Source organism: Delphinus delphis, chromosome 10 (genome assembly GCF_949987515.2).
Source record: "Delphinus delphis chromosome 10, mDelDel1.2, whole genome shotgun sequence".
Taxonomy (NCBI): domain Eukaryota; kingdom Metazoa; phylum Chordata; class Mammalia; order Artiodactyla; family Delphinidae; genus Delphinus; species Delphinus delphis.
The window spans coordinates 56,212,962-56,239,292 of record NC_082692.2 but is presented as its reverse complement, the minus strand read 5'-3'; the positions used below and the strand labels follow the sequence as shown (position 1 = coordinate 56,239,292).

The window sequence follows — 26,331 nt, the reverse complement described above, 5'->3', positions numbered from 1 at the left end:
TTTACTTTTAAATTTCAAAAGTTATACATCATTATGGTAAAAAATTCAAATAATACATAAAAAATAAAAAGTATCTTCCTCTCAATCTCTTTCCTTGGATTATTTCTATATCCTTCTAGCGATTGTTTCTGCCTGTACAAATACAATTATCTACAAAGTTTTTTTAATTTTTAAAAAGCGCAGGTGGTATTATAGTATGCATTATATATATTATCCTACAATTTGCTTTTTTTTCACAGCAACTCAAAGAGGACTGATTTTGTTTTGTTTTGTTTTGTTTTTGTTTTTGTTTAACAGATGCAGGAGAACCCACTGTAATGGAAATACCATAGGTTATTTAACCAGGTCCCTGCTAGTGAATTTCAACTTGTATAATGTTTCTGTACAAAATACATAGATGATATAGAATTAAAATTGCTTGGCCAAAGCATATGTACATTTTAATATTTGAGATATTGCCAAATTACCTCGCAGAACGATTAACCCAGAGTAGACTCCCACTAGCATTGTGTGAGGGCTTACGGACATTTTCAACATGCTTTGAATCATATCCCAAATTTTAGCCCGAGCCCACATCTTCCTTTAAAACTCCAGACTTGTATATCCATCCTGTATCAATACTTGACATCTCACCTTAGCTGTCTGAAGGCACCTCAAACATAATGTGTCCACAACAGAGCTCCCGTTCTTCCTTAGCCTTCCCCATTTCTGCTTCTGGGAACCCCTGCTTCCAGTGGTCCAGGCCAAAAACCTAGAGTCACCTCTGACTCTTCTCTTTCTTTCACAGCCCCCACTGGTCAATCCTGCTGGCTCTCCAGTCAAAATGTATCCAGAATCCTCCCACTTCTCATGACCTCCACTCCCACCACCAGGGTCTGACCCACCGTCCACTCTCACCTGAATTATTACAAAAGCCCCTTCCTTGGACTCCCTGCTTCAGCCCTGTCCCTCCATGATACCCCCCACTTTCAGCAACCAGAGTGATTCTTTTAAAACAAGAGCAGGGAATTCCCTGGTGGTCCAGCGATTAGGAATTCTGCACTTCCACTGCAGGGGGCCCAATCGATCCCTGGTCGTGGGAACTAAGATCCCACAAGACATGCGGCACGGCCAAAAAAAAATAAAAATAAAAAAATAACCAAAAAAAGGAATCTAAAAAAATGGTACAAATGGACTTATTTACAAAACAGAAATAGAATCACAGATGTAAAAAACAAACTTATGGTTACTGGGGGGAAAGGTGGGGAGAGGGATAAATTGGGAGGTTGGGATTGACATATACACACTACTATATATAAAACAGATAACTAATAAGGACCTACTGTATAGCACAGGGAACTCTGCTCAATACTCTGTAACGACCTATATGGGAAAAGAATCTAAAAAAGAGTGGATAGATATATATGTATAACTGATTCGCTGTGCTGTACGCCTGAAACTGACACAACATTGTAAATCAACTATACTCCAATAAAAATTTTTTTAAATAAAAATAAATTAAAAATAAAAAAACAACCCATGAGTCAGATCATGTCCCTCCTTGACTTGAAGCCTTTCAAGTGCTCCCCATTTCCCTCAGAGCGAACGTGGAAGCCCTTAGAAGGCCCAGCAGGACTTGGGCCCCATTTCTTCTCTGGCCTCTCTCATTCCCCTCTCCCTCGCTCGGCTCTCTCTGCTGCAGCTACACCTCACTGACCCAAGCTCATCTAGGTTTGCTTTTCTGGGGGAGGGATTGGGCAGGGCTGGCTCTGAAGCACAGCTGGAAAGTTGGCATTCTTGGGTTGATCCTCCCCCCTCCCCAGGCCTCTAGAGAGGGTAGGGGTGGAGGGGCGAAGGGAAGTGACCTAAGGTAGGCACCAGCCCTTGACACTAGGTCTCACCTGTCTCCAGTCATCCCAGGACCCCCCTCCCAACAACCCCCCTCACACGCTCATCAGAGACAGGATGGTCAGCCGGGGGTGGGGAGACACCTGAACCCCCCCCCATTAGACAACTCGTCTATGGGCACACGTGGCCCCTCTGTGCCTGCTGAAAGCCCAGTGAGTCACCAGGATCTCAGGGAATCCTGCAGAGGTAAATTACTGAGAGCTGGGTTTTAGGAGGGTAATCTAGGCATCTGGCCAGGGATGGGCCCACAGAGAGCCCTGGCTGTTTAAGGGCAGAGGGAGCAGAATCCAGCAACTGTGGTTCAATGTAAAGCCTTTGCTAGGCCCTCCCAGCCCCTCAACACACAGGCGCAGTCACACACACCACACAGGCTTACACACAGCAGAAGTAATTAAGCAGATGACCTCCCAGCCTGTGAGAGAGAGGGAGGGGCAGGCGGGAGGAGAGGAGAGTCCTGGGGAGCCGCTGACCCACAGATCACAGCAGCAGCCTGGTTTCTCTGAGCAGGGCGTGGCCCAGCCCTCTTTTCTGGCAGAACCTGGCTGCATGTGCCAACTCTGAGTCAGCCGTGCCCATCCTGCCCAGCAACCCCAGGCTCAGGAGAAGGCCTCAGCTCCTCTGCCTGGGCCAGAGGCCAGAAGAGGGCCTGCGTGAGACAGGTTTGGTGTGTGCAAAGGAAGAGCCAGGCTGTAGCCCCCACCAGCGGCATCAGGTAATGCCCTGGTTTCAAGCTTGGGGCTCAGAGCTGGGAGGTGATGTGAATAAACAGGAATGATGCTTAAGATGAAGGAGTCAATTGCTGGTGTCAGAGTTCCATTGTGTCTCTGCCTGGGAAGAGGAGCAGGACTTGAGGAGGCTTAACTTGCTGAGTAGAGGGGCCTGCAGGCCCCCGGGGATGTCAGAGGTCCCAGGACTAGCCCCAAGGCCAGAGGAGGCCCCCAAAGGGCAGTCCTGGAGACAGGCGTCCGGGCCTGGGAGAGAGAGTGAGGACAGAGAAAGGACCCCTCATCCTCCCTGTCCCCAGGCTGGGGCTCCACAGGGAGGCCTTGTGTGGACTTGTTTATCCTTGAGCAGAAGGGAAAGCAAGGAGGGTTTGGACAGGCCTGCCAGGGGCAAGGGCTGCTCCTGCTGGAGGGCAGGCCCACTGGGGAGAGTGCCAGACAGAGGGCAGCCCCCTTCTGCATAGGGGAGACATACAGAGGGCGGGAGCCTCTCCAAAGTCCTGACCCAGGCTCAACTGTCAGGATGGGAAGACTTGCTCTCTAGCTAGTTACATCCCTTCATGAGGTATTCAAGGACACCTAGGCCTGCTTGTACTGGGAGGGGGAGGGGTTGGGGTCCAACTGGTTCTGCCAGACTCTCATGTTGGTTTTATCAGCCCAGCAAGATTCACTGGTGGGCTCAGTACCCCGCATCCTGGGAGGTCTTCTGGGGGCTCTCCCAAGGGCCTTTCCCAAAAGTTGGTGGGCAGCAGGATCCTTCCAGGATCCCCCAGGACTTCCCCTGGAGGTCTCTGGGTACCTATAAAAAGGGTGTCAGGATTGCAAGAATTGATGGTGGGAGTATGTGGGGGGGTCCATTAGGGACCCCTTGTCCAGACAGCCCCTTGGGAGGCCACCCAAAGAAGGTACCCTGGAGATCGCCAGGAGTTTGGGGTGTGAGGGGCTCAAAGGAGAGCTCTCTGCACCTACCTGCTCTAAGTTTTACGGCTTCCGCCCCAGCCCCCTGCCAAGGGCACTTCTGGGGTTAGAAACTTCCCAGCGAGCCGGGAGGGGACCCTTCTCCAGACTAGGTCCAGGCATGCCTCTCCAAGGACCTCCTCACTCGCGTCCGTGCACCCATTTTGCAGAAGGGAAAGCAGACATCCGGGGAGCAGCGGCTGGCGCCTGGACTCCGAGGCTCCCTTTCGCACCAGCCCGGCTGGGCGTCGAACGTTACGCGGTCCCTGCCCCAGAAGGACTCCAGATTCTTTCGTGCATCACCCCAACCCCGGCGAGGCGCCCACAGGCAGGGAGTGGGGCCGGGCCGCAGGCGATAATGACAGGGTCCGCGGCCTGTGGGTGGCGGTGGCTGAGGAAGCCAGAGAGATCCGGCTATTTCTGGCCGGGACGCGCCCACAGGCCTGGGCCAGGGATGGCCCGGCTTCCCGGTCCCCACCTCTGCTCTCCTCCCCAACCCCCAGGAGGGGCGGGGAGAGGCGCTGGTTGGAGGGCCCAGGGGGCGGGGGCGGGGGCGCGGGCGGGCGGGGGGCGGAACGGAGTCCCGGGAGCACCTCCGGTGTCCTCCCTCCTCACTCCATTCGGGGCCCTCCCCTGCACTCCTCTCGGACCCGAGGCCGCCCGCGCTGTCGCTGCGGACGAGTGTCCCGCGGCGCCCCCCTCCCGCCGCGCCGTCCGTCGGGCATGGACTCGGGCCGGGACTTCCTGACCCTGCACGGTGAGTACTCGGCCGGCTCGCGGGGGGACCCCGCCTGGGCCGACCTCGAGGAAAGCCGTTCCCGGCCCAGGATGGGGGACCCCCGGTTCCTCGGCCGCTCTCCGCCCCGCCCCGGGCCCGCCCCTCGTCCCTTTTGTCGCACGGAGGAAATCTCCACCCGGGACTGCCGGGCGCAACCCTGGGCGTTTCCAGGCTTGTTCCCCAGACCCGGCCGGTGGGGAGAAGGGTGCGAGTCTCCCCCGGCCCTGCCGCCTCGGGGACTCCCCCTCTCCCTATCCTAGTCACGGACGGGTGGGCTCCAGGGTCCGGCGCGCTCGGAGGGACCGAGGAGGAAAGGAACCAGCATCCACGAATAACCGAGTTATCTTCGCCCAGTCCGGGCCGCCCAGAGAGGCTCCCCAAAGCCCAGGCGTGCCTGGACCGCGTCAGGCAGCGTAGGTGTGGCGGGGTGGGAAGGCTGGCGCGAGGAGGTTTGCGAGGTGAGGTCGGGCCGCGCCGCAGTAACTGCCCAGCGCAGAAATCCTAGTCAGCGACGCCCGGACTGGGAGGGGCAGCCCGATCGCCCCCATCTGCGCACCCTCCTGGCCGGACAGGCCTGAGTCTCAGCTCTAACTGCCTGCTGCTACCCCCCTTTGTCCAGCCGAGCTCTGTCTTCTCCGACCGACCGGGAAACAGTCTGGGCCAGCTCCTTGCCCTATAGCTGTCTCTCCAGGAGAGAGGGCAGCCGCGGGCTCTGGACTGCAGGGACTGGAGGTCTCCTAGCTGCACGGGGGCCCCCAACCTGGACCTGGAATCTCTTTGCTCCAGCCTGGGGACTCACCCACTTTTAGCGTGCTTTGCCCTCCTGCGCCCCAGGTCATCTGCCAGCTCAGCAAACCCTGCCTCTCTTGCACCAATCACCGCTTAACCCGATCTCCCTCTGTTTTCTAGTACCTCTGGAGTCCTTTAGTGCCCACCACCTATCCACCTAAACCATGCATGGATATAATAGAAGGGAAAGAGAAAGCCAGAGCCCTCCAGCTGTCCACTAGAGACCCTCTGGAATTCAGGGACACTCGGAGACGTTCCTTTCAGCCAGTGCCCAGTCTGTCTCATTTTCCTGGTTGTCTCAGATCTGGTCCCCATGGCCCAGAGAGACCTTGCTCAGTGCCCAGAGCTGTTACCCTCACACAAGTAGCCTCAAGGCAAACTCCTTCAGGGTCATGGGATCCCTGCCCTTTCCAGGGCTCCCTCTTCTCCTCTCAGGACAGAGGTGTCTCAGTGCTCCTGCCACCCTGGCAGGAAAGGTGGCTGGGCAGCTCAGAGGATCACAGTAGAGATCTCTGCTTTCTCTCTCATCATCCCTTAGCTAGTGCTGTGTACCCTGCAGACTGCCACCTCTTCCGTGCCAGCTTCACATTCAGACCTCCTACAAGCCCTCTGATCGCCTCTGGCTACAGCTGTAGCCTCAGCTCATGTTAGAATGGCCTGCATCCTCAGGCATCTGTGCCTTTGCCCGGTCTCTGTCCCTGGGCAGCCCTGGTATCTTCCCTGGAGAGGAAGCCACGTGGAGGCTCATTCAGCGCCTCCCAGTTTTGTGGCATGGGCTTGGCAGCCCTGGTCCATCGTGTTTGAGACCTGCCTCCCAAGTGCCTGACAGTCCAGCTCTTCCTGCGGAGCTGGCAAGAACAGTGCGATCCCAAGCTGTCTCCCTGAAGGCCCTGCTGCTTCTAGCTCATCACCCAAAATTATGTCCCTTAACTGCCTTTTGTTCCCCCTGCAAACCGTATCGGCAAGCAAGAATCTGTCAAGGAGAACTGGTGGTGGAAGGGTGTAGTCACTGTGCCCTGTGCTGTTCCAGGTTGTTCACACTTCCACTGGAGAGTCTGCATCTCTTTCATATTTCGGGTCCTCTAGCACTGGACACACTTTCTGGCTTGGGCAGTTGGGGGTCTGCTGCAGAAAGGCTCCCTCCATTGGCCTGGGGGGGTATGGGGGCCACCTAGATAAGAGATGTCCCTTCTGTCCTCGCCCCAGATGCATGCAGAGGCACTGTAGTATACAGACATGGATTATGGAAGTAGACTACCTGGGGTCAAGTCTTAGCTTTTTCATCTTAGACAAATCCCTTGACTTCCTGGTGCCTCAGTTTCCTCATCTGTAAAATGGGGGATAAGAACACTACCTCCCTCATGAATTGCAGTAAGGATTGAATGAGCTAACACATACAAGGCAATAATGAGAACAGTGCCTAATACCAGCAGGTACAATGTTCCTACAGGAGGCCCATCCCCCAAGTGACCACGTCATGTGAGTACTTTGTGAGATGAGGGGGAATAAGGTAGTCCCTAACCAGGAAAAAAGTGACCAGAACCCTTAAGAATCAAAGGGCTCCTGGGGAATTCCCTGTCGGTCCAGTGGTTAAGACTCCATGCTTCCACTGCCAGGGGCCGGGGTTTGAGTCCTAGTCGGGGAACTCAGATCCTGCAAGCCATGCAGTGAGGCCAAAAAAAAAAAAAAAAAGAAGAATCAGGGGCTCCTTCTGGTGCTTCTGAACCCCTCAGACTGACACTGTAGTCCCCTGGCCTCCTTCCCTACCCTGCTTCCTTTGCTTGCTCCATTCTAGCCAGGCCTGCACTGGCTTCTCCAGCAGGTCCCCAGATGTACCCAAAAAGACCTAACTTCCCAAAGCTCTCCCCTCACTGAACACATCCACCTCCACCTACACTAACTATTGAAACACTGAATCCCTCCCGCCCCACTGTAAAACCTGGCATTAGTAAAAGTGCAAGGTAGGGTGTAAGAGGGGCCTCATCTTGGTCCCAGGAGACCTGGGCTGCAGTCCTAGACCTGGGTTCCAGTCCTAGCTTTGCCTCTACTTACATTGTGACCCTGAGCAAGTCCCTTTGCCTGTCTGGGCCTGTTTTCTCATCCACGGGAAAGCAATACCTACTGATAGGGGATGTTGTGAGGATAAAGCACTAGTGGGCAAAGGAATTCTAGGTTGGCAAAGAAGCCAGTACCCCCAAGAGATAACGGTTCCAGATCCATCATAGCAATTTGGGGTAGCTAGACCGCTACCCTCCTCAATTATGTTTCAAAGCTGTCTGTCCCTGGGATTCCATGCCCACACAACACAGACACACACTGATCCACACTGATCTTAACTTTTTTGTGCCCTGGACCACTTTGGCAGTTAGGTGAAGCCTGTGGACCCCTTCTCAGGATCATGTTTTTAAATGCATAAAATAAAATACATAAAATAAAATACATAAGAATTCAAAGGAAGCAAATTGTATTGAGATGTGATTCTATCCATAGGTCCTCGGGGAGTCCTTGGCCCTCTGATTAAACCATCACGTGGTTTCTCTAAAACAGAGGTTCCCCTTACAATCAGCTCCCTCAGCTCCAAATGAAGAACAATATTTCTGTGCCCATATTCCAGCTCACCTACATTAACACACATTCTCCTGATTTATTTTTCTCCGAGGTGTGACCTTAGGCAAGTTGCTCTGCACTTCAGTTTGTTATTATTGCTGTGCTTGTCTGTGCTAATAACTGGCTTTGCCAGTGACTCACTGTCAATGCTGGTGACTGGAGCTGCGGTGAGGCGAGTGAAGGAACTATTCAGAGGCGGAGAGTAAAAGAGAGGAGTGAATCAGGCCTCTGGGTGGTGTCCTGACCTTGGCACACAGTAGGGGCTCCATAAATAATTGCTGGGTGAATGAAAAGCAAGACGTAACTTACATGAAAGGGCCCACTGTTCCGAGCACACTGGCAGCACAGTTTCATATGGAGTTGGAGTCCTCCTCATCTATTTATCAAAGCAAGCCTGTGTTAATGGACTCATTTTTAAGACTAGCATTTTTTCAAGAATTCCATTCGCATTTGGAGCCTTGGAGATTATCCCACTCAGGTAGCGGAACTCTCAGAGAAGGAAACAGGCCTCCCTGAGGTTTACATGGGAGGCAACAGCCCGTTGAGTCACAGTGGATTCGTTGAGGAACTGAGGTAAAATATTTGGCGGGTTCCGCTGTCCGGCCCGGGCTCCATCCCCGGCTCCTTCCTATCCCGCCCCACCCGGTTGTCCGCTAGACTCTGCAGCCCAGGCTGCCGCCCGGCCGGGCTTACCTCCCGGCTCAATCTTGCCCAGCCCTCCAGTCCTCTGCCAGGCCTCCAGCTGAGCGTTTAGAATTCGCGGCTCAGGCTCCGCCCCCTGGTAGGACTGCCTCCACAGTCGAGGTTCCGCCCCTCCCTGCCGGAAAACAAAAGGCCTTTGCAGTGAGGGACCCTCCCCCGGTTTGTCCCCTGGGCCCTGGCTCCGCCCCCGGCCGTCTTCCTGGCTACCTCTGCCCCACGTCGCCTCGCAGACTCGGCTCCTCCCGCTCCCCATCTCTTTGGCTCTGGCTCCACCCCAATCCGCTTTCTGGGCTCTGACTTTCACCACTGATCTTCTTCCCGGGTTATGGATTTGTCCCACTTCACCTCCCGGCCCCGGTTCCTCCTCCTTCTCTCCCCGCCTTGATTCCGCTCTCGCCGCACCTCCTGGGGGCATCGGTCCTGCCCCTCGGGAACTGTCCCTGCCTCCTAGGGTATGGCCCCGCCCCTTCAGCCCAGATTTTCTGTATCGCCCCGCCTCTAGAGCCATGGCCCGACCCTTCACTGCCCCGCCCCCACGGGTTCTAGCCCCGCCCATCCACTCCAGGTCTCCGCCCCTGCTCCACTCTAAGGAGGCCGTTCCGCTCCTAGGGCCAGGGCTGCCTTCTGGACGCCACACTGTCCCGGGCCAGGCTCAGCGGGCGACGGGGGCACTTCGGAACGTCATGCAGTGCCTGGGGGTCAGGCGCCGAAGCCGGAGCCAGAGCCGCTCCAGAGAGCTCTACCTGCAGGAGCAGAGCCTCGAGGTGGCAGCTCTCAATGAGCAGAGGCTGGGTAAGGGATGCAGGGCGCCCCGCCCCGAGATCTGCGGAGGCTGGGAAGGCAGCTGGGACAGGACTCAGACTGTATGTTCCTGATCTCGGGGACTGGACCTGTATAGTTCTGTGAGTGTGTGACCCACGGTGGGGCTGTGTTTGCGGGCATGGCATGTGGAGTGAGTAATGGGGGCGGGGATTGGTTACCCTGCGCCTTGCCACCCCCAAACCATCCTGTTTACAAACCTAGTGGTGATTCTGTCACTTGTATGGTAGTGGGGGCCACTGTGCAGCAATAATGATATGCAATGCTGTGTAACCAAGTGACACCAGTGTGACAGTGTGTGATCCAGGGTGATGCTGTGTACCATGTGTGACTGTGGGTGACCCAGGTGACTGATTCTGTCATCTCTGTTATGGTGTGTGTGTTCTGTGGGTGTTCTGCTGTTACTCTTTGTGGCAGCATGCCCCTGAGAGGTGGCTGTATAAGGTAATGTTTTCTAGCATTGGCCCTGTGGGCAAGCTTCTGAGTCCCGACTCTACCATGTAACTTCCTTGAGCCTCCGTTTCATCATCTGTAAAATGGGAACAATGATAGTGCCTTCCTCACAGGGTTGTTCAAGGGATTAAATACATGTGCTAAGAACAGGATCTTATTCAAACATGAACTATTATTATTATTATGGTGACTGCTATTATTATGACGACGATGACGTTCTGGCACTGTACGTTGTGTGGCTGTGTGTGACTCCATGTAATAATATGTGTCACCGTGTGTGGCCCATTGTCTCTTCCCGGTTGTGTATGGCAGTGTGTGATGAGTACAGTGGTGTGGTGTGTGTGACTGTGTATGTGTGTGGCTATATCTGTGTAGCTGTGTATTGCTGTGAGTCCCAGACTCAGTTTGTTTCCATGAGGCCTCACCCTAGGTACATGGACAGGGCTCCTGGCACCGCCCCCACCGCCAGCCTCCTATTAGCACTGTAGCCCCTCTGCACTCCCCATATGTGCCACTAGCCTGGGCAGGTTGGTGAGGCTGCAAGGTCGACCCAGGGGCCCCTGAGCTCAGCGGCCCCTCAGCACCACCCTCCCGCAGGAGGAGAAGGTGCTTCAGCTGAGTGAGTGGGGCTGAGCGAAGGGCCCATAGACCTTCTGGGTGCTAAGGGAGCAAGGGACGGGGGGCGGGCAGCCCAGAGGCCTCAGAAACAAAAGGGCCTCAAATGAGGCTCAGAGATGGAGGTGTCTGCTTAGGTCGCCCAGCGGCCTGGAGGGCCACTAATATCAAGACCCACCTTGGGACCGAGGTCTGTGTTCTGGAAGCCATGTCGGCAACCAGGGGACTTATCTCTGCCTGACCGCAGACAGGGCCGCAGTCTGGCTCCAGGACAGGATGAACATGTCATCTGCTCACAGCCTTTTCCAGAACCAGAGGGTGGGGCTCACCTTCCGCCCCTGTGCGCCGCCCCTCCCCCCATCTGTGCCATGCAGTGGCTTGTCCTAATGCCCTAGCCGGGGAGGGGCGGTACAGCCAGAAGCCAGAGGGTAAGGAGATGACCCCCCGCCAGCTGACCTCAGCCTCGGAAAGGACAGTGGGATCCCCCAGCTGAGCTGAGGCTGCTCTCTCCTCCGGCGGCTGGGAACTACCCTTCCCGGCCTCTGTCTTGGGCCCCACAGACACAGCCACCAGTTGAGGACATCCTGCAGGAGCCCTCTCCTCCCTCAATGGGCCTCCCCTGGGGCTGGAGGGAAACTGCTGACACTAAGGCAGGGGGTGGAGAGAGCTGGGACCGAGGTGGGGGAAGGTCACATCAGACTGTCACCTCTGAGGAGGTCTTGAGACACCTCCTTACTCAGTGCTGTTGGGGGAACAGAGGCACAGAGAGGGAAGGAGGTTTCCTGAAGCCATGGGTGTGGGAGGCTGTTAGCACGTGGCTGTGTCTCCACTGGAAGCAGGAGATTGGGGAGGGATAGGGGGTGGGTGGCTGAGGCCCGGGGAAGTGGTCCAGAAGATTCTGTAGGTCCTGAGTGTGTGTGGAGGAGGCTGGCTGGGGCATAGGGAGTGGGGTCATGGATAAACTGGGAGAGCACATCAGGGGCTGGGGATCTGGGTTCAGAAAGGAAAAGCCTACAGGCCTAGGCACAGGCCCCTCAGACTGGACCCACACGGTCCCTGATGCCACCACTCTGCTGGAGCAGAAGGATAAAGACTGCTGAAAAGCCACAGAGTTTTTGTTTTGGGGCCAGAAGTGAGGTGAGGTAGTCCATCGGCTCTGAATAGAGCTGGCTGCTGGACTCCATGTGGCCAGGGTGATAGGCTAGGGTGGTCTTTTGGTCCCAGCTTCCTTCAGGTCACTCTGACCCCTAGGAGAAGCCCACTAAGTCTTTCAGAGCCAGGCCATTTCCTAGGGGTCTGGTCACCCACGAACCAGGTGTTCTTGAATTAGCTGCCCTCTCTTTGTCCATTCAGCTGTGGGTGGCAGGTCATAGTGTATAAAGTGTGGCCTTGAGTGGGTGGGTGTCCAAAGGTTTACGTGGCCTCAGCTGGCAACACAGATGCCTTCCTGGAGAAGACAGGGCTCCAGAATCAGGTTGGAACAAGGGTGACGGAGGGAGAAGTGAACAGAGGGCTGAGGATGAGGCTGGTGAAAAATGGGCTGAGAGGGTCCAGTGGTGGGCATGGCCAGCATGGGGCCTGGGGCAGCAGGGACCCTAGAGGAGGTAGCATCTTACCAGCTCTGCCCCCTAGGTCTACAGGATGACAAGGACCTACAGGCACTGCTGAAGGGCAGCCAACTCTTGAAGGTGAAGTCCAACTCATGGCGGAGAGAACGATTCTACAAGCTGCAGGAGGACTGCAAGACCATCTGGCAGGAGTCCCGCAAGGTCATGCGGACCCCAGAGTCCCAGTTGTGTGAGTGCCCTGGGCTGCAGGGGGAGGGGCAGGGTGCTGCACCTGCGCTTGGTTGGGGAAACTGACACTGGTTAGGGTGGGGTGGGGCTGGAGGTCAGTCGTGGACCAGGACCAAAGGTAGGAAAACTGAGGCCTGGCCTGGCGGGGCAGAGGTTGGTCATGCAAACAGGACCAGATATGGGGAAACAGCCCGGCCAGGGTTGGGGAGAGGAGCCAGTTAAATCACTGATAGGGAAACTGAGGCCTAGCCTGGGCTAGAGAGGGCAGTCATGGACCAAGGACCACAGATGGACATGCTCAAGCCTTTTGGGGGTGGGACTCCATAGCCATGACCACAGATGGGGAAAGCCGGGCTCCCAAGTAGGGAGGGAGCTAGACAGTGTTGCCTGAATTCCCAGGTAACCACCCGGACATTTGTGGGAAGGAGGGAAGGAGGGAGGACTGGGGCCCAGGTGTGGTGAGGCCCAAAGTCCAGGGGCAGATAAGGCCCTTCCAGGTAGCAGTGGCCAGGATGTGAGGTGGGGCTGCAGGAGGCAGCTCCTCCCTGGGCTGGGACCAGAAAGAGAGCCTGGGGTGGAGCAGGGCTGGGACTTGCACAGAGAGGCCTTGGCTGGGCAGCTCCCTTGGGGTTGTGGACCTGAGGGCTTTCTGGAAGCTTTAGAAAAGGTCCAAGACGCCAAAGCTCAGGCCTGCAGATGGAGAGTGCCTCCTGCAAGGTCTTAGGAAGAAAGTTCTGCCACTGCTCCTGCCCTTTTACACAGAATGCCCTAAGAATCTTGTAAAATGAGAGGTTCCCTCTGCACCTTTACTTGGTGGGAAAATTTTAGACCAAAGCTATCCAAAAGAACTTTCTATGATAATGGGAATGTCCTGTATCTGTGCTGTCCAATATGTCAGTTACTAGCCACTTGTGGCCATTGAGCACTTGAACTGTGGCTAGTGTGACTGAGGAAATGAATTCTTTTTTTTTTTTTTGGCTGTGCCACTGCACGGCATGTGAGACCTTAGTTCCCCGACCAGGGATTGAGCCTGAGCCCCCTGCTTTGGAAGTGTGGAGTCTTAACCACTGGACCGCCAGGGAAATCCCACAAATTCTTAATTTTACTGAACTTTATAACTAATTTATATCTAAATAACCATGTGTGGCTGGGGGTACAGAAGGATCACTGCAGCTGGATTTCTCACACGGTCCAAGTCCCTGGAAATCCCTCACCCATTCACCTGCCCTCGGCTGTAGAGATGGTGCAGGCAGGGTCAGCCCACTGGCAGGTCTCTGGGGAGTGAGACCAGACACAGCTGACAGGGCCCAGGTGGGAAGGGGGCAGGAGAAAAGGGAGGGGCAGCCCACTGAGGGTGTCTCAGGAAGGGTCTGCCAGGCCCCAGGACACTGGACAGAAACCTGAGAAGGTGTTGCCTGTGGCAGGTCAGAGGGGAGGCAGGACAGGAGCAGGGTCCGATGCGGAGAGCCCGGCTGGGTCCTGGGGGCAGTGGGCCATGGGAGGTCTGAGCAGGGCAGGGCAGGGTGGGAGGGGATGGAGCCTGAAGCGCTCTCAGGAAACTACCCTGCGTGCCTGTTGGCCACGTAACACAGGAGTGACCTAGCCCTTGCCTCTGTCTGTGGCTCCAGCCAGGTTCCTTCACAGGCCTCTGCCCTGATATGGGGTTTCCTGTTAGACGCTGGCGGTTGGCGGCACCGTGGGAATGGGGCATCATACTGTCTGAGCCCTGGGGACTCCTGGGAGCCCACCCCCCAGCCAGTACACGTGCATGGTTCCCAGTGTGAGCCAAGCACTTGGCGGGGGTGGGCAGGGGGCAGACTGAGGAGTGGGAGATGTGGGCCTTTCCAGACCTGAGCTGGTGAGCTGGGAACCTCATACCGGCACAGCTGGGAGCACAAGGGCAAGAGGAACCTCCCGGGCAGCAGACCCAGTGTGAGCAAAGGTGCAGGGGCAAGAACAAGGAAGGGCCGTGAGTGAGGGGGCTGCACCCTGACAGGAGGGGCCACAGGGGCGACAGGTTGGGGGTTGGGCACCAGGTGCGCTCCGGTGAGGAGCATGGCTGGAAGAGGGCTTTTTCCATGTCAGAGACCCAGAGACAGGTCTGGGCTGAGCATGCCCATCGGGCTGCTTCCCTCCTCTAAGTGAGCAGTGAGACTGCCCTCCACTGTGCCCCCCCCCCGGGGAAACTGAGGCCAGGAGATGGGGGTGGGGAGCAGTCCCCAGTTCTCTTTGCCTCTGCTTCCTGGTCCGCAAGTTGCCCCCATCCCGACGCCACTAGCCTCCCTCAGCTCTGGTTCCCATAGGCAGACAAGGATTATCATCAGCAGGGAAGGCGTCTGGATTCTTTCTCCGCTGCCCAGGCTTCCCGTTTCCACTCCCAGCCTGGGGCAGCTACAGCTGGTGTGGGACCTAGAGGGACACGGGAGGTTGTGAGCGGAGCGATTCAGCAGGGATATCCCCTGCATCCCACATGGCCCAGGGTTCGCGTGTCTCACACCTCAGAGCCTGCTTCCCGGACAGGCACATGCCACACATCTGGGGCCTGCAGGTGGCCAGGAGGCCACCACCGGGAAGGACAGGCAGGCTCTCAGCCAGAGCTGGTCTAGACCCAGGAAAGATGGACGTGGATGGCTCAGGATGGGGATGGCGATGGGGCAGGGGCAGGGGCAGAGCCTGGCTCCTGATGCGGGGAGGCCCAGCATGAGCCCCTCCCAGCCAGGCCAGGGAGGGCACCTTGGGGTTTCAGGCAGGTGAGCAGGGCCTTGCTGCTCCCTAAAGCTTGGAAGGTTGGGCTGTGACAGGACAGCCCCCATCCCTGGTTCCCAAGGGCAGAATGATGTCATCTCAGACCCCCAGGGGCACCCTCCAGTCTACCTCTTGGGATCCTGGAGCACCATTCCTGCCAAGGGGCTCCCTGAGATCAGGACACACAGATTCATGCAGGGCAAGGCCCTGGCTGCTCCCCTGACACAAGCACTTCCCCCTCTGTCAGGAGAGGGGCCTGGAGGCTCCCATGGCTGTCTTGAGGGAGGCGAAGGGCCCAAAGTCAAGCACAACAGGAGAGTGTGTGGCCTCCTCTCCGTCACAGGCCCCAAGCTCCAGGATGGTCTCTATCTCTGTATGAGAGCCCTGCCCTGCCCCACTCCTCTCCCAGGGGCCCTGCTTCCTCCCAGTACAGAAACAGGAGGCCTGGGACCCTAGGTGCCCTTCCCACCCTAAAGTCAATCTCTCTCTGCCTGGGCGTTTCCATGTGCACGCTATAGCTGTGTCTCGTTCCTTCTCCACCTCAGCCTCTTTTTGTCCCCCGCTCTGCCCATCTTCCTGCCCCTCACGGCTCTCTCTGCCCACCTCCACCCTCTTCTTGCAGTCTCCATCGAGGACATTCAGGAGGTGCGGATGGGGCGCCGCTCAGAGGGCCTGGAGAAGTTTGCCCGGGACGTGCCTGAGGACCGCTGCTTCTCCATCGTCTTCAAGGACCAGCGCAATACTCTAGACCTCATCGCCCCATCGCCCACCGAAGCCCAGCACTGGGTGCAGGGCCTGCGCAAGATCGTCCATCACTCGGGCTCCATGGACCAGCAGCAGAAGCTGCGGCAGTATCCTTTTGGTGGCAGTGGGTCCAGGCCCAGCGGGTGGGTACTGGCTATGGTCGTCCCCAGGACAACCTGGGTATGGAAGACACGCAGCTTGGGCCATCATACCAAAATACCATAGACTGGGTGGCTTAAACAACAGAAATTAATTTTCTCACCGTTCTGGAGGCTGGAAGTCCAAGGTCAGGGTGCCAGAGGATCGGGTTCTGGTGGGAGCTCTCTTCCTGGCTTGTAGATGGCTGCCTTCTTTCTCACTGTCTTCACATGGCAGAGAGAGAGAGAGAGCACAAGATCTCTGGTGTCTCTTCTTTTTTTCTTTTCTTTTTTTAAAGATAAATTTATTTATTTGTTTGTTTATTTTTGGCTGCATTGGGTCTTCGTTGCTGCCCGCAGGCTTTCTCTAGTTGTGGGGAGCGGGGGCTACTCTTTGTTGCAGTCCGCGGGCTTCTCATCGTGGTGGCTTATCTTATTGCAGAGCACAGGCTCTAGGCGCACAGGCTTCAGTAGTTGTGGCAGGCGGGCTTCAGTAGTTGTGGCACACGGGCTCAGTAGTTGTGGCTTGCAGGCTCTAGAGCACAGGCTCAGTAGTTGTGGCGCACGGGCTTTGTTGCTCCGTGGCATGTGGGATCTTCCTGGACCAGGGCTCGAACCCGTGTCCCCTGCACTGGCAGGCGGACTCTGAACCACTGCACCACCAGGGAAGTCCCTCTGGTGTCTCTTCTTTTATGGGCATTAATCCCATCATGAGGCCCCCACTCATGACCTCATCTAAGTCTCTCAAGGCCCCATCTCCAAATACATCACATTGAGGGTCAGGGCTTCAACATATGAATTTGGGAGAACACAAAGGAAGCAGGGAGGGTACTTGGAGCCCTCTTTGGTCTACTCTGACCCAAGGGCCAGACAACAGTGCAGCCCCCTGAAGTCCCTCATCCCCCCTAGGTAACCAGCATGGAGTGGGGAGGCTGAGGGGAGCTGCCTGCTTCAGTGGGAGACCTAGTCTCAGATATTTTAATGTTTCCTAGAGTTAACTGCATTTTTTTCCTCTGGGAGTTTGGGAGGCCATGATACACTCCCACTTGCCCCCATATCCTGTGCCACTCTTTGGGGAGTCATCACGTTCCCCCAGTCCCGGTGTGCAGGCCAGCCTGCGGGCTTGAAACAAATTCACTTCAAAGTCCAGGTGCACAGCAACACAGTAGTCTATGGTTCAAAGTGATCAGCCTTCTGGTATGTAGGATTAGGGTGGAACCAGCACCGGCTCCTTTTTTTCTTTTTAAATGACAGCTTTATTGACATATAGTTCACATACCATATAATTCATCCACTTAAAGTGTACAAGTCCATCTTTTTAGTGTATTCAGAGTTATGCAACCATCACCCCCAAAAGACACCCCATGCCCTTTAGCAGTCCCCATTTCCCCACAACCCCCCAGCCCTAGACAACCACTAATCTACTTTCTGTCTCTATACATTTGTCTTTTCTGGACCTATTATATAAATGGAATCATACAGTCTCTTGTGACTGGCTTCTTTCACTTAGCATAATGTTTTTAACGTTCGTCCATGTCGTAGCATGTGTTTGTACTTCATGCCTTCTGTTTGCCTAATAGTATTCCACCGTGTGGCCATTCCACATTTTACTTATCCAATCAGCAGTTGATGGACATTTGGGTTTCTGCTTCTCTGAATAATGCTGCTGGGAACATTTGTGTATAAGTTTTTGTGTGGACATATGTTCTCATTTCTCTTGAGTATATACCTAGAATTTCTGAGTCTTGTGGTGACTATATATTTAACCTTTTGAGGAAATGCCAAACTATTTTCCAAAGAGGAAATTTACATTCCCACCAGCAGTGTCTGAGAGTTCTGATTTTTCACATCTTCACTAACCCTTGCTATTATCTGCCTTTTTTTTTTTATTATAGCCATCCTTGTGGGTTTGAAGTGGCATTTCACTGTGGTTTGCATTTGTGGTTCACATTTGATTTGCATTTCCTTGATAGCTAACGGTGTTGAGCATCTTTACATGTGGTTATTGGCCATTTGCATATCTCTTTGGAGAAACAGCTATTCAATAGATCCTTTGCCCATTTGTTGTTGTAAAGTTCTTTTTTTATGGATCTATTTATTTTAATTTTAAATTGTGGTAATATATACATAACATGAAATTTACTATCTTAACCATTTTCAAGTGTACAGTTCAGTAGTGTTAAGTACATTCACATTGTTGTGCAACCATTTCCAGAACTCTTTTCATCTTGTAAAACTGAAACTCTGTACCCATTAAACAGTAACTCCCCATTCCACCCTCCCCCGGGTCCTGGTAACCACTGTTGTACTTTCTGTCCCTATGAACTTGATTACTCTTAAGTTCCTCATATAAGTGGACTCATACAGTATTTGTCATTTTGCCACTAGCTTATTTCACTTAGCATAATGTCCTCAAGTTTCATCCATGTTGTCACATGTTAGAACTTCCATCCTTTTAAATGCTGAACAATATTCCATTGTATGTATATTACCACACTTTGTTTATTCATTTGTCCATTAATGTACACTTAGGGTGCTTCCACTTTTTGTCCATCATGAATAATGCTGCTATGAACATGGGTGTACAAGTATCTTTCTGAGGCTCTGTTGTCAATTCTTTGGGGTATATACCAAGAAGTCAGATTGTTAGATCATATGGTAATTCTATTTTCAATTTTTTTGAGGACCCACTATACTGTTTCCTATAGCATCTGTACCACTTTACATCCCCACCAACAGTGCACAAGGGTTCCAGTTTCTCCACGTCCTTACCAACATTTGTTATTTCTTTTTTAAATAGGTCTCTTACTGTGGTTTTGACTTGCATTTCCCTAATGATTAATGATATTGACCATTTTTTAATGTGCTTTTGTATATCTCCTCTGGAGAAATGTTTATTCAGATCTCTGGTCCATTTTTTTTTTGGCGGTACACGGGCCTCTCACTGTTGTGGCCTCTCCCGTTGTGGAGCACAGGCTCCAGGCACGCAGGGTCAGCGGCCATGGCTCATGGGCCCAGCCGCTCCACAGCATGTGGGATCTTCCCGGACCGGGGCACGAACCCGTGTCCCCTGCATCGGCAGGCAGACTCTCAACCATTGTGCCACCAGGGAAGCCCTCTGGTCCATTTTTTAATTGAGTTGTCTTTTTATTATTGAGTTGTAACAGGTTTTTTTTTTTTAAATATTCTAAATATTTTAAAAAATATTCTAATATTTTAAAAATATTCTTATCAGATATACGCTCTGCAAATAATTTCTCCCATTCTGTGGGTTCGTTTCTTTTTTTGGTGGTATTCTCTGAAGCACAAAAGTTTTTAGTTTCAGTGAAGTCTAATTCATTTACTTTTTGCTTTTGTTGCTTGTGTTTTCTGATCTCACATCTAACGTAAAGTCACATTTACTCATATATTTTCTTCTTATAGTTTTAGCTCTTGCATTTAGGTCTTTGATCCATTTTGAGTTAGTTTCTGTGTATGGTGTGGTGAGGGATCCAACTTCATTTTTTTTGCATGTAGACATACAGCTGTTCCAGCACCATTTGTTGAAAAGACTATTCTTTCTTCATTGAATCGTCTTTACACCATCTTCAAAAAATCAACTGACCATAAATATGAGGGTTTACTTCACGACTCTCAATTCTCTTCCATTTACCTAAATGTCTCTTCTCACACCAGAACCACAATGTTTTAGTTACTGTAACTTTGTACGAAGTTTTGAAATCGTGAAGTGTGAGTCTTCCAAATTTGTTCTTTTTTTTTCAAGATTGTTTGGACTGTTTTGGGTCCCTTGAATTTCCATATGAATTTGAGGATTGGGTTGTCAATTTCTGCAAAGTAGCCAGCATGACTGTGATAGGTATTGTGTTGAATCTGTAGATCAGTTTGGAGAGTATTTCTCATTAAACAATATCAAGTCTTCTTTCTGATCAGCAAATATGGGGTATCTTTCCATTTATTTAGATCTTTAATTTCTTTCAACAATGTTTTGTGGCTTTCAGAGTATAAGTTATGTATTAAAAGAATTTGTATTTTTATTCATTTTGATGCTACTGTATGGAATTATTTTATTACATTTTCTGATTATTCATTGCCAATGTATATCCAACTCCTTTGGGGGACACATTTTGAACCCTGTTAGCTCCCTTTACTGTGTACTTTTCAGCATTTCAAAGACTTTTAAGTGTCTTTTCTCAAGGCTATGTCTGCCTGATTTTGAGCTTTCTTTTTAAAATTTTAATTGTTATTTATTTTATTTTTGGCCATGCCTCGAGGTATGTGGGATTTTAGTTCTGACCAGGGATTGAACCTGTGCTCCCTGCAGTGCAAGTGCAGAGTCTTAACCACTGGACCACCAGGGAAGTCCCTGAGCTTTCTTAAAAGCCCAATTCTGTGGCACTTTTGTGATAGTCACTCCTTTTGCACAGGCATGCACTTGGACAATCTCATGGCCTCTGCAGGCTTCTGCTGCCCAGACCTTGAGATCATAAAGCCATCCCAGCCTGCTGAAGAGCAGTTGGCACTGGGACCTCATGCTTGGGTGTACCACTCTGAACTTGATTTTTTAACCTGGAATTCTACTATAATTTTTTTAATGTAAATACACATATTTACATAAAACATACATATATATAAATAAAGGTTTAAAAATATGGGTAGGTTAGAATAAAATTTTAATCTTTAATCTTTTCTGGCTGCATTTCATTTTGCCTAATGATGCGTTTGCTAAAAATAGTGGAGATTATACATTTGTATCCATTTTCTGTGTTAACATTATATCATAATTATTTCCCTGTGTTAGTATAGTCTCCATAAACAGCTTTATTAATGACTGTGTACTATTCCACTGAATGGATGGACTATAAATTAGTGATCCATTCTTTTAGTGTCAAACATTTCATTTCCTTCACCACTATGAATAACATTGCAAAGAACTATGTTCATAAAACCTTTCAGTATTTAGAAGTATTTCCTTACCAATGGATTCCTAGAAGTGGAATTACTGAGTCAACTGATGTAACAGGTTAAAGCTTCAGCTATCCCTCCATCACTTTCCTAAGGGTTGTACTGATTTACTTTTTGCCCACGTGATGGATTTGAGTGCCCATTTCACCTCACCCTTACCTGCACTAGGTAATATACTTTTAAGTTGCTAAATTTTAGTTTAAGAAATTGCATCTCATTTCCAAATTGTTAATAACTTTGACTACTAGTAATGTTTGCAAAAGGTCAGTTTATATCCCTTTCTCATTTAGTTATTAGGGTCATCATACTGTTTTCTTTTTAATTAATTCTTCAAAGGCTTTGCTGCAAATGCTTCCTCCAGTCTGTCAGATAGATGACTTTAGTTTTTCTTTATTTAATCCTCAGAATTTTAAAAAGTTTATATGGCATGATTTATGTTGTTGTTTCTTTTGTGATTTCTTCTGAAGCCTGCTATCATGTTTTCATTGTGCTCATGAGCTCCCATTGTCTTGTTCTATAGTTAGCTCTCTGTTTTCTGTGGACTGTAGTGTGCAGCTCCTCCTTCTCTAGTTCTCAAGGTCAATTCTGATGGGAGAGATAGAGGGAATGGAGAAGTGGAGGCCTAAGTGCCCCAATCATGACACCATGATCCCGGCTTTGTTTTTGCATGTGATGTCCCCACCTTCTGATCAGTGGCTTGAAAGTTGCTGTTTCCTACTAAATAAGCCTCAAGTGCTTTCGTCAGAAAGCACTATATACTATATAGTGTATAGTATAATTATATGCTATATAGATATATACGATATCTATAATTGGGTAACAATTATATACTGAAAGGGACATACCTTGAAATGTTAACAGTAGTTACCCCTGGGTGATAGGATTATGGGGGCTTTGTTTATTTACTTTTCTGCATTTTCTAAATTGTCTGTAATGAACCCTTTTAGAGTGAGAAAAGAAATGTTTTTGAAATTTTGAAAGGGTTCAAAGCCAGAAAACAGGAAAAAGACTCCTTCACTGGATGTCACATTTCCTCCAAAGAGGCCACCAGGTCTTCCCTCTGAAATGAGGATATGCCAAAAGTCAGGCCTGCGGGGAGCTGTGTCTACAGGGGACCTCAGTCCACCTGGGCCCGGGAGTTGACCCTGAGCTTGAATCATGGCTGTGGCTGGGACCTCGGGGGTCCCAGGGCTCCTGGATTCTTTCCTTACTTCTTGCCCAGCTGGATTCATTCCTGCTTGCGAAAAGCTGACAAAAACAAGGACAACAAGATGAACTTCAAGGAGCTGCAGAACTTCCTGAAGGAGCTCAACATCCAGGTGGACGACAGCTATGCCCGAAAGATCTTCAGGGTGAGGCAGGATGTGAGGGCTGGGTCTGCCTGGCAGTGTGTCCTTGACTGCAGCCCGAGACCTGCTCTGAACCCTGCCCACCTGGCGTCCTGGCTCTGCAGGAATGTGACCACTCTCAGACAAACTCCCTGGAGGATGAGGAGATCGAGACCTTCTACAAGATATTGACACAGAGGAAGGAGATCGACCTCACCTTCAAGGAGGCTGCGGGCTCGGGGGAGACCCTGTCGGTGGATCAGTTAGTGGTCTTCTTGCAGCACCAACAGCGGGAGGAGGCGGCGGGGCCTGCACTGGCCCTCTCCCTCATTGAGCGCTACGAGCCCAGCGAGATGGGTGAGGGCCTATGACCTGTAGTCCCAGGGCCACACAGGGTGGGGAGACCCCTGGGGAGACGGCAGCCCAAGAGTAGGGAGCTGGCGGGAAGGGGGCACCTCAGCCAGGCCCAGAGCCCCTGGTCAGTATTTCTCTGCCCCAGGAAAGCAGATGGGAGGCAGGGACCCTCTCTTGGTTCCTCCTTCAGGGGATTTGAGGACTCCTCCCCCAGGAAATGGAGAGAGAGAAGGCTGGAAAAGCAGGCACTTTTCCTGCCTCCCTCTTTGTGCCCACGCTGGCCACAAAGCTTTAAGACATCAGATGGGGCCCAGTCCTGGAGAAGGAGGAGATGAGGCCCTGCCCTCAGGGGGGGCCTCACAGCATGGGGGACAGAGGAGGAGACAGGGCCCCACCCTGGGATAGTCACGGTCTGGTCAAGAGACTCGAGCTTAGCCGCTTCCAAGAGGTACCGAGGACCAGCTCAGGACGGGAGGCAGGAAGAGTAGGGGGGAGGTGAGTGCGGGGAGGGGGAGTCCCTCACCCCAGAGCGGCGGCGCCAGCCTAGGGCTCTGACGGGCGCCGGCCTCCCGCCTCCCAGCCAAGGCGCGGCGGCAGATGACCAAGGACGGCTTCCTCATGTACCTGCTCTCGGCCGACGGCAGCGCCTTCAACCGGGCGCACCGGCGGGTCTACCAGGACATGGGCCAGCCGCTCAGTCACTACCTGGTGTCGTCCTCTCACAACACCTACCTGCTGGAAGACCAGCTCACGGGGCCCAGCAGCACCGAAGCCTACATCCGGTGGGGCCGGGAGACCTGGGCATGATGGGGCGGGGCCGGGCGGGACCTGGTCGTGATGGGGCGGGGCGGGGCGGGGCGGGGCCGGGCTGAGCGGGACCTGGGCGGGCAGGCGGGACCTGGGCGGGCAGGCGGGACCTGGGCGGGGCCCGGCCGGGACCGAGGGGCCTAGCCGCCGTCCCACTCGCAGGGCGCTGTGCAAAGGCTGCCGCTGCCTGGAGCTCGACTGCTGGGATGGACCCAACCAGGAACCGGTCATCTATCACGGCTACACCTTCACCTCCAAGATCCTCTTCTGCGACGTGCTCAGGGTCATCCGGGACTACGCCTTCAAGGTGGGCGCGCTTCTGGGCCTGAGGAAGGGGATGCTCGGGCCCACCCACCCCTCCTAATCCGCCCTTGGGCCTCCAGGTGTCCCCCTACCCCGTCATCCTGTCCCTGGAGAACCACTGCAGCCTGGAGCAGCAGCGTGTGATGGCGCAACACCTGCACACCCTCCTGGGCCCCATGCTGTTGGATCGGCCACTGGACGGGGTCACCAGCAGCCTGCCTTCCCCTGAGGTGCCCGATGGGGTGGGGTGCCCAGAGGAGAGGGCAGGGGACTGGCCGGGAGGCCCGCTGCGTCTTGACCAGCTGCCCCTCCACCCTTAGCAACTGAAGGGGAAGATCTTGCTGAAGGGGAAGAAGCTTGGGGGGCTTTTCCTCCCTGGAGGGGAAGGCAGCCCTGAGGCCACTGTGGTGTCAGACGAGGATGAGGCTGCTGAGATGGAGGATGAGGCAGTGAGGAACCAAGTGCAGCACAAGTCCACGGTTTGAGCGGGGGCTATGGAGCGAGGAGGGGAGGGGGGCCCTACCCCACCATCCCCCTCCATCACACTGTGGGGTATTTGTCTTGTCCGGGTTCTCTGTGGCTGTCACTCAGACCCTCTGCCCCCTCTCTCTGTCTCCCTCTCTGTTCTCTCTGTATCTGGGTTTCTGGCTCTCTCAGTGCCCACCTGCCCCAACCTCTGAATCTGACTTGGGCCTCCCCATGGCCCCCAGGAGGACAAGCTCAGACTAGCAAAGGAGCTCTCAGATATGGTCATTTACTGCAAGAGCGTCCACTTTCTGGGCTTCCCCAGTCCTGGCACCCGTGGGCAGGCTTTCTATGAGATGGCATCCTTCTCCGAGAACCGTGCCCTCCGACTGCTTCAAGAATCAGGTGAGCCCGGCCCTGTCCCCCCAGGGTGCTGTCCATCTGTCTGACCACCTGAGCTGGCCAGGGTCAGGACTGGCTCCCACCCCTCCGGACGTCACCCAGAGCTGGCACCCCACGCTGTTACCAGACAGAGCTGGTAGGGAGGGGCTTGGACTCACCAGGAGGCCTCCGCTTCTAATGCGCCCACACCCCCCTCAGGAAACAGCTTTGTCCGCCACAATGTGAGTCACCTGAGCAGGATCTACCCCGCCGGGTGGAGAACGGATTCCTCCAACTACAGCCCTGTGGAGATGTGGAATGGGGGCTGCCAGATCGGTACGGGCTGGCTGGGGCTTGGAGGAGGCCTGGGTGAGGGTTTCCGCCTGGAGGGCCACGGGTCAGGAGCCTCTGGGGACCCAGGCAGAGCCAGATGCAGGGATTTGTGGGCTCAGGAGCTGGTAATCTCAGTCTGGAAATATCCCCCACCAGCAAATACAGCGTCAGAAATCCCATTGTTAGCACACTTGTCCTTTGAATTCTGGCACCAGAAATGGAATGCAAGGTTGGTGTGGTGGGTCAGTTAGGGTGGCAGGAGGGCAGTAGGCATTGAGTGATCCTGGACCCTGCTTCTGCCTCACCGTGTGACTCTGGGCCTCAGTGTACCCCAAGCAGGCTGGGCTATGGGGCCCCTGAGGCCAGCCCACAGCCTGTGACTGCTCTGTCCTGCCTGTAGTGGCCTTGAACTTCCAGACACCTGGGCCAGAGATGGACGTATACCAGGGCCGATTCCAGGACAATGGGGCCTGTGGGTACGTGCTGAAGCCTGCCTTCCTGCGAGACCCCAACTCCACCTTCAACTCCCGTGCCCTGGCTCAGGGGCCCTGGTGGGCTCGGAAGCGGCTCAATGTCAGGGTATGGCCAGCCACCGGAGGGACAGATGCCATGGGCCTCCCTTCCCCCTGGCTACCATCCTGAACCCTTAACTGTCCCCCGCCTTTCCTCAGGTCATCTCAGGGCAGCAGCTGCCAAAAGTCAACAAGAATAAGAATTCAATTGTGGACCCCAAGGTGACCGTGGAGATCCATGGCGTGGGCCAGGACGTGGCCAGCCACCAGACCGCTGTGGTCACCAATAACGGTACGTGCTGGGCCTGGGCTGGGCCCAGCTTCTGGAGCTGGTGTCCATGCTGTTGACATGGTGCCTGCACCCCTAGGTTTCAACCCATGGTGGGACACAGAGTTTGAGTTCGAGGTGATTGTGCCTGAGCTCGCCCTCGTGCGCTTTGTGGTGGAGGACTACGATGCCTCCTCCAAGAATGACTTCATTGGCCAGAGCACCATCCCCTTGAACAGCCTCAAGCAGGGTGAGTGTTTGTGGAGGGAGGGGACGACTCGAGGGGAGGCATCTCTTGGGAAGGGGCCGGCTATTCCTCAAAGCATCCTCCCTAAGTGACCAGAACTTCCGCTGTGCGCCCCTCCCCGCCCCTCCGCCTGCCAGGATACCGCCACATTCACCTCCTGTCCAAGAACGGAGACCAGCACCCGTCTGCCACCCTCTTTGTGAAAGTGGGCCTCCAGGACTAGGCTCGGGGAGTCTGGTGAGGGCTGCCCCGAGCGGACCAGGCCCTCTGTCCACATCTGGGGGGCAGGACAGGGGCTGCTCCCAACCTCTCGCTCAGAGCTGGCAGCCCCGCGCTGCCCTCAGCTCCAACCTACTGTCTGTGTTGCTGCCTCTCGGGAGCCCAGGAGCTGGCCCAGTCCCTGGAGCTGTCCTCAATTCCGTTAGGAATGACACTGCAGCCCGCTCCATCCTCCAGCTGGGCCCTAGGTTGAGGGTTTTTATAAAAATCATAAGACTAAGTACTGTGGTCTCTTTACCTGGACACTGGAAAAATCCCTGTAAGGCATGCGTGCGTGTGTGCATGCCCCAGAGCACTGGAGCCCCAGCACCTCACTCTCCACTTCTCCACCCTCACACTGG

General features: G+C 53.7%; 2 protein-coding genes across 5 annotated transcripts in view; one reads left to right on the top strand and one right to left on the bottom strand.

Moving 5' to 3' along the window:
• Positions 1-8,502, bottom strand: part of DLEC1 (DLEC1 cilia and flagella associated protein) — a 104,350-nt gene extending 95,848 nt beyond the window's left edge. The window contains exons 1-2 of the mRNA XM_060022182.1: positions 8,434-8,502; positions 8,050-8,116 (exon numbers count right to left, since the gene is read on the bottom strand). The gene's annotated coding sequence lies outside the window, so the exon portion shown is untranslated. The remainder of the gene's footprint in view (positions 1-8,049; positions 8,117-8,433) is intronic.
• PLCD1 (phospholipase C delta 1) lies at positions 4,200-26,202 on the top strand. 4 transcript variants are annotated; one of them, XM_060022176.1, is made up of 17 exons: positions 4,201-4,323; positions 9,052-9,234; positions 11,962-12,126; positions 15,493-15,515; positions 15,600-15,721; positions 21,936-22,065; positions 22,167-22,398; positions 22,976-23,177; positions 23,365-23,509; positions 23,586-23,735; positions 23,826-23,984; positions 24,216-24,375; positions 24,571-24,687; positions 25,085-25,263; positions 25,356-25,488; positions 25,565-25,714; positions 25,849-26,202. In XM_060022176.1, the coding sequence occupies exons 1-17, from the start codon at positions 4,290-4,292 to the stop codon at positions 25,932-25,934; spliced, it is 2,370 nt and encodes a 789-aa protein (XP_059878159.1). In that variant the 5' UTR covers positions 4,201-4,289; the 3' UTR covers positions 25,935-26,202. The 4 variants fall into 4 exon arrangements, with proteins under 4 accessions (XP_059878160.1, XP_059878159.1, XP_059878158.1 ...); XM_060022175.1 differs by having other exon boundaries at positions 15,493-15,721; XM_060022177.1 differs by lacking the exon at positions 9,052-9,234 and having other exon boundaries at positions 4,200-4,323; positions 15,493-15,721.
• Positions 26,203-26,331: the final 129 nt, after the last annotated feature.

Excerpts from the sequence above, each read along its gene's own strand:
- PLCD1 (XM_060022175.1), top strand. The coding sequence starts at position 4,290 with ATGGACTCGGGCCGGGACTTCCTGACCCTGCACG. Across the intron at positions 22,399-22,975 it reads CTACGAGCCCAGCGAGATGG|CCAAGGCGCGGCGGCAGATG; the intron begins GTGAGGGCCTAT and ends CCCGCCTCCCAG. Across the intron at positions 23,178-23,364 it reads AGCACCGAAGCCTACATCCG|GGCGCTGTGCAAAGGCTGCC; the intron begins GTGGGGCCGGGA and ends TCCCACTCGCAG.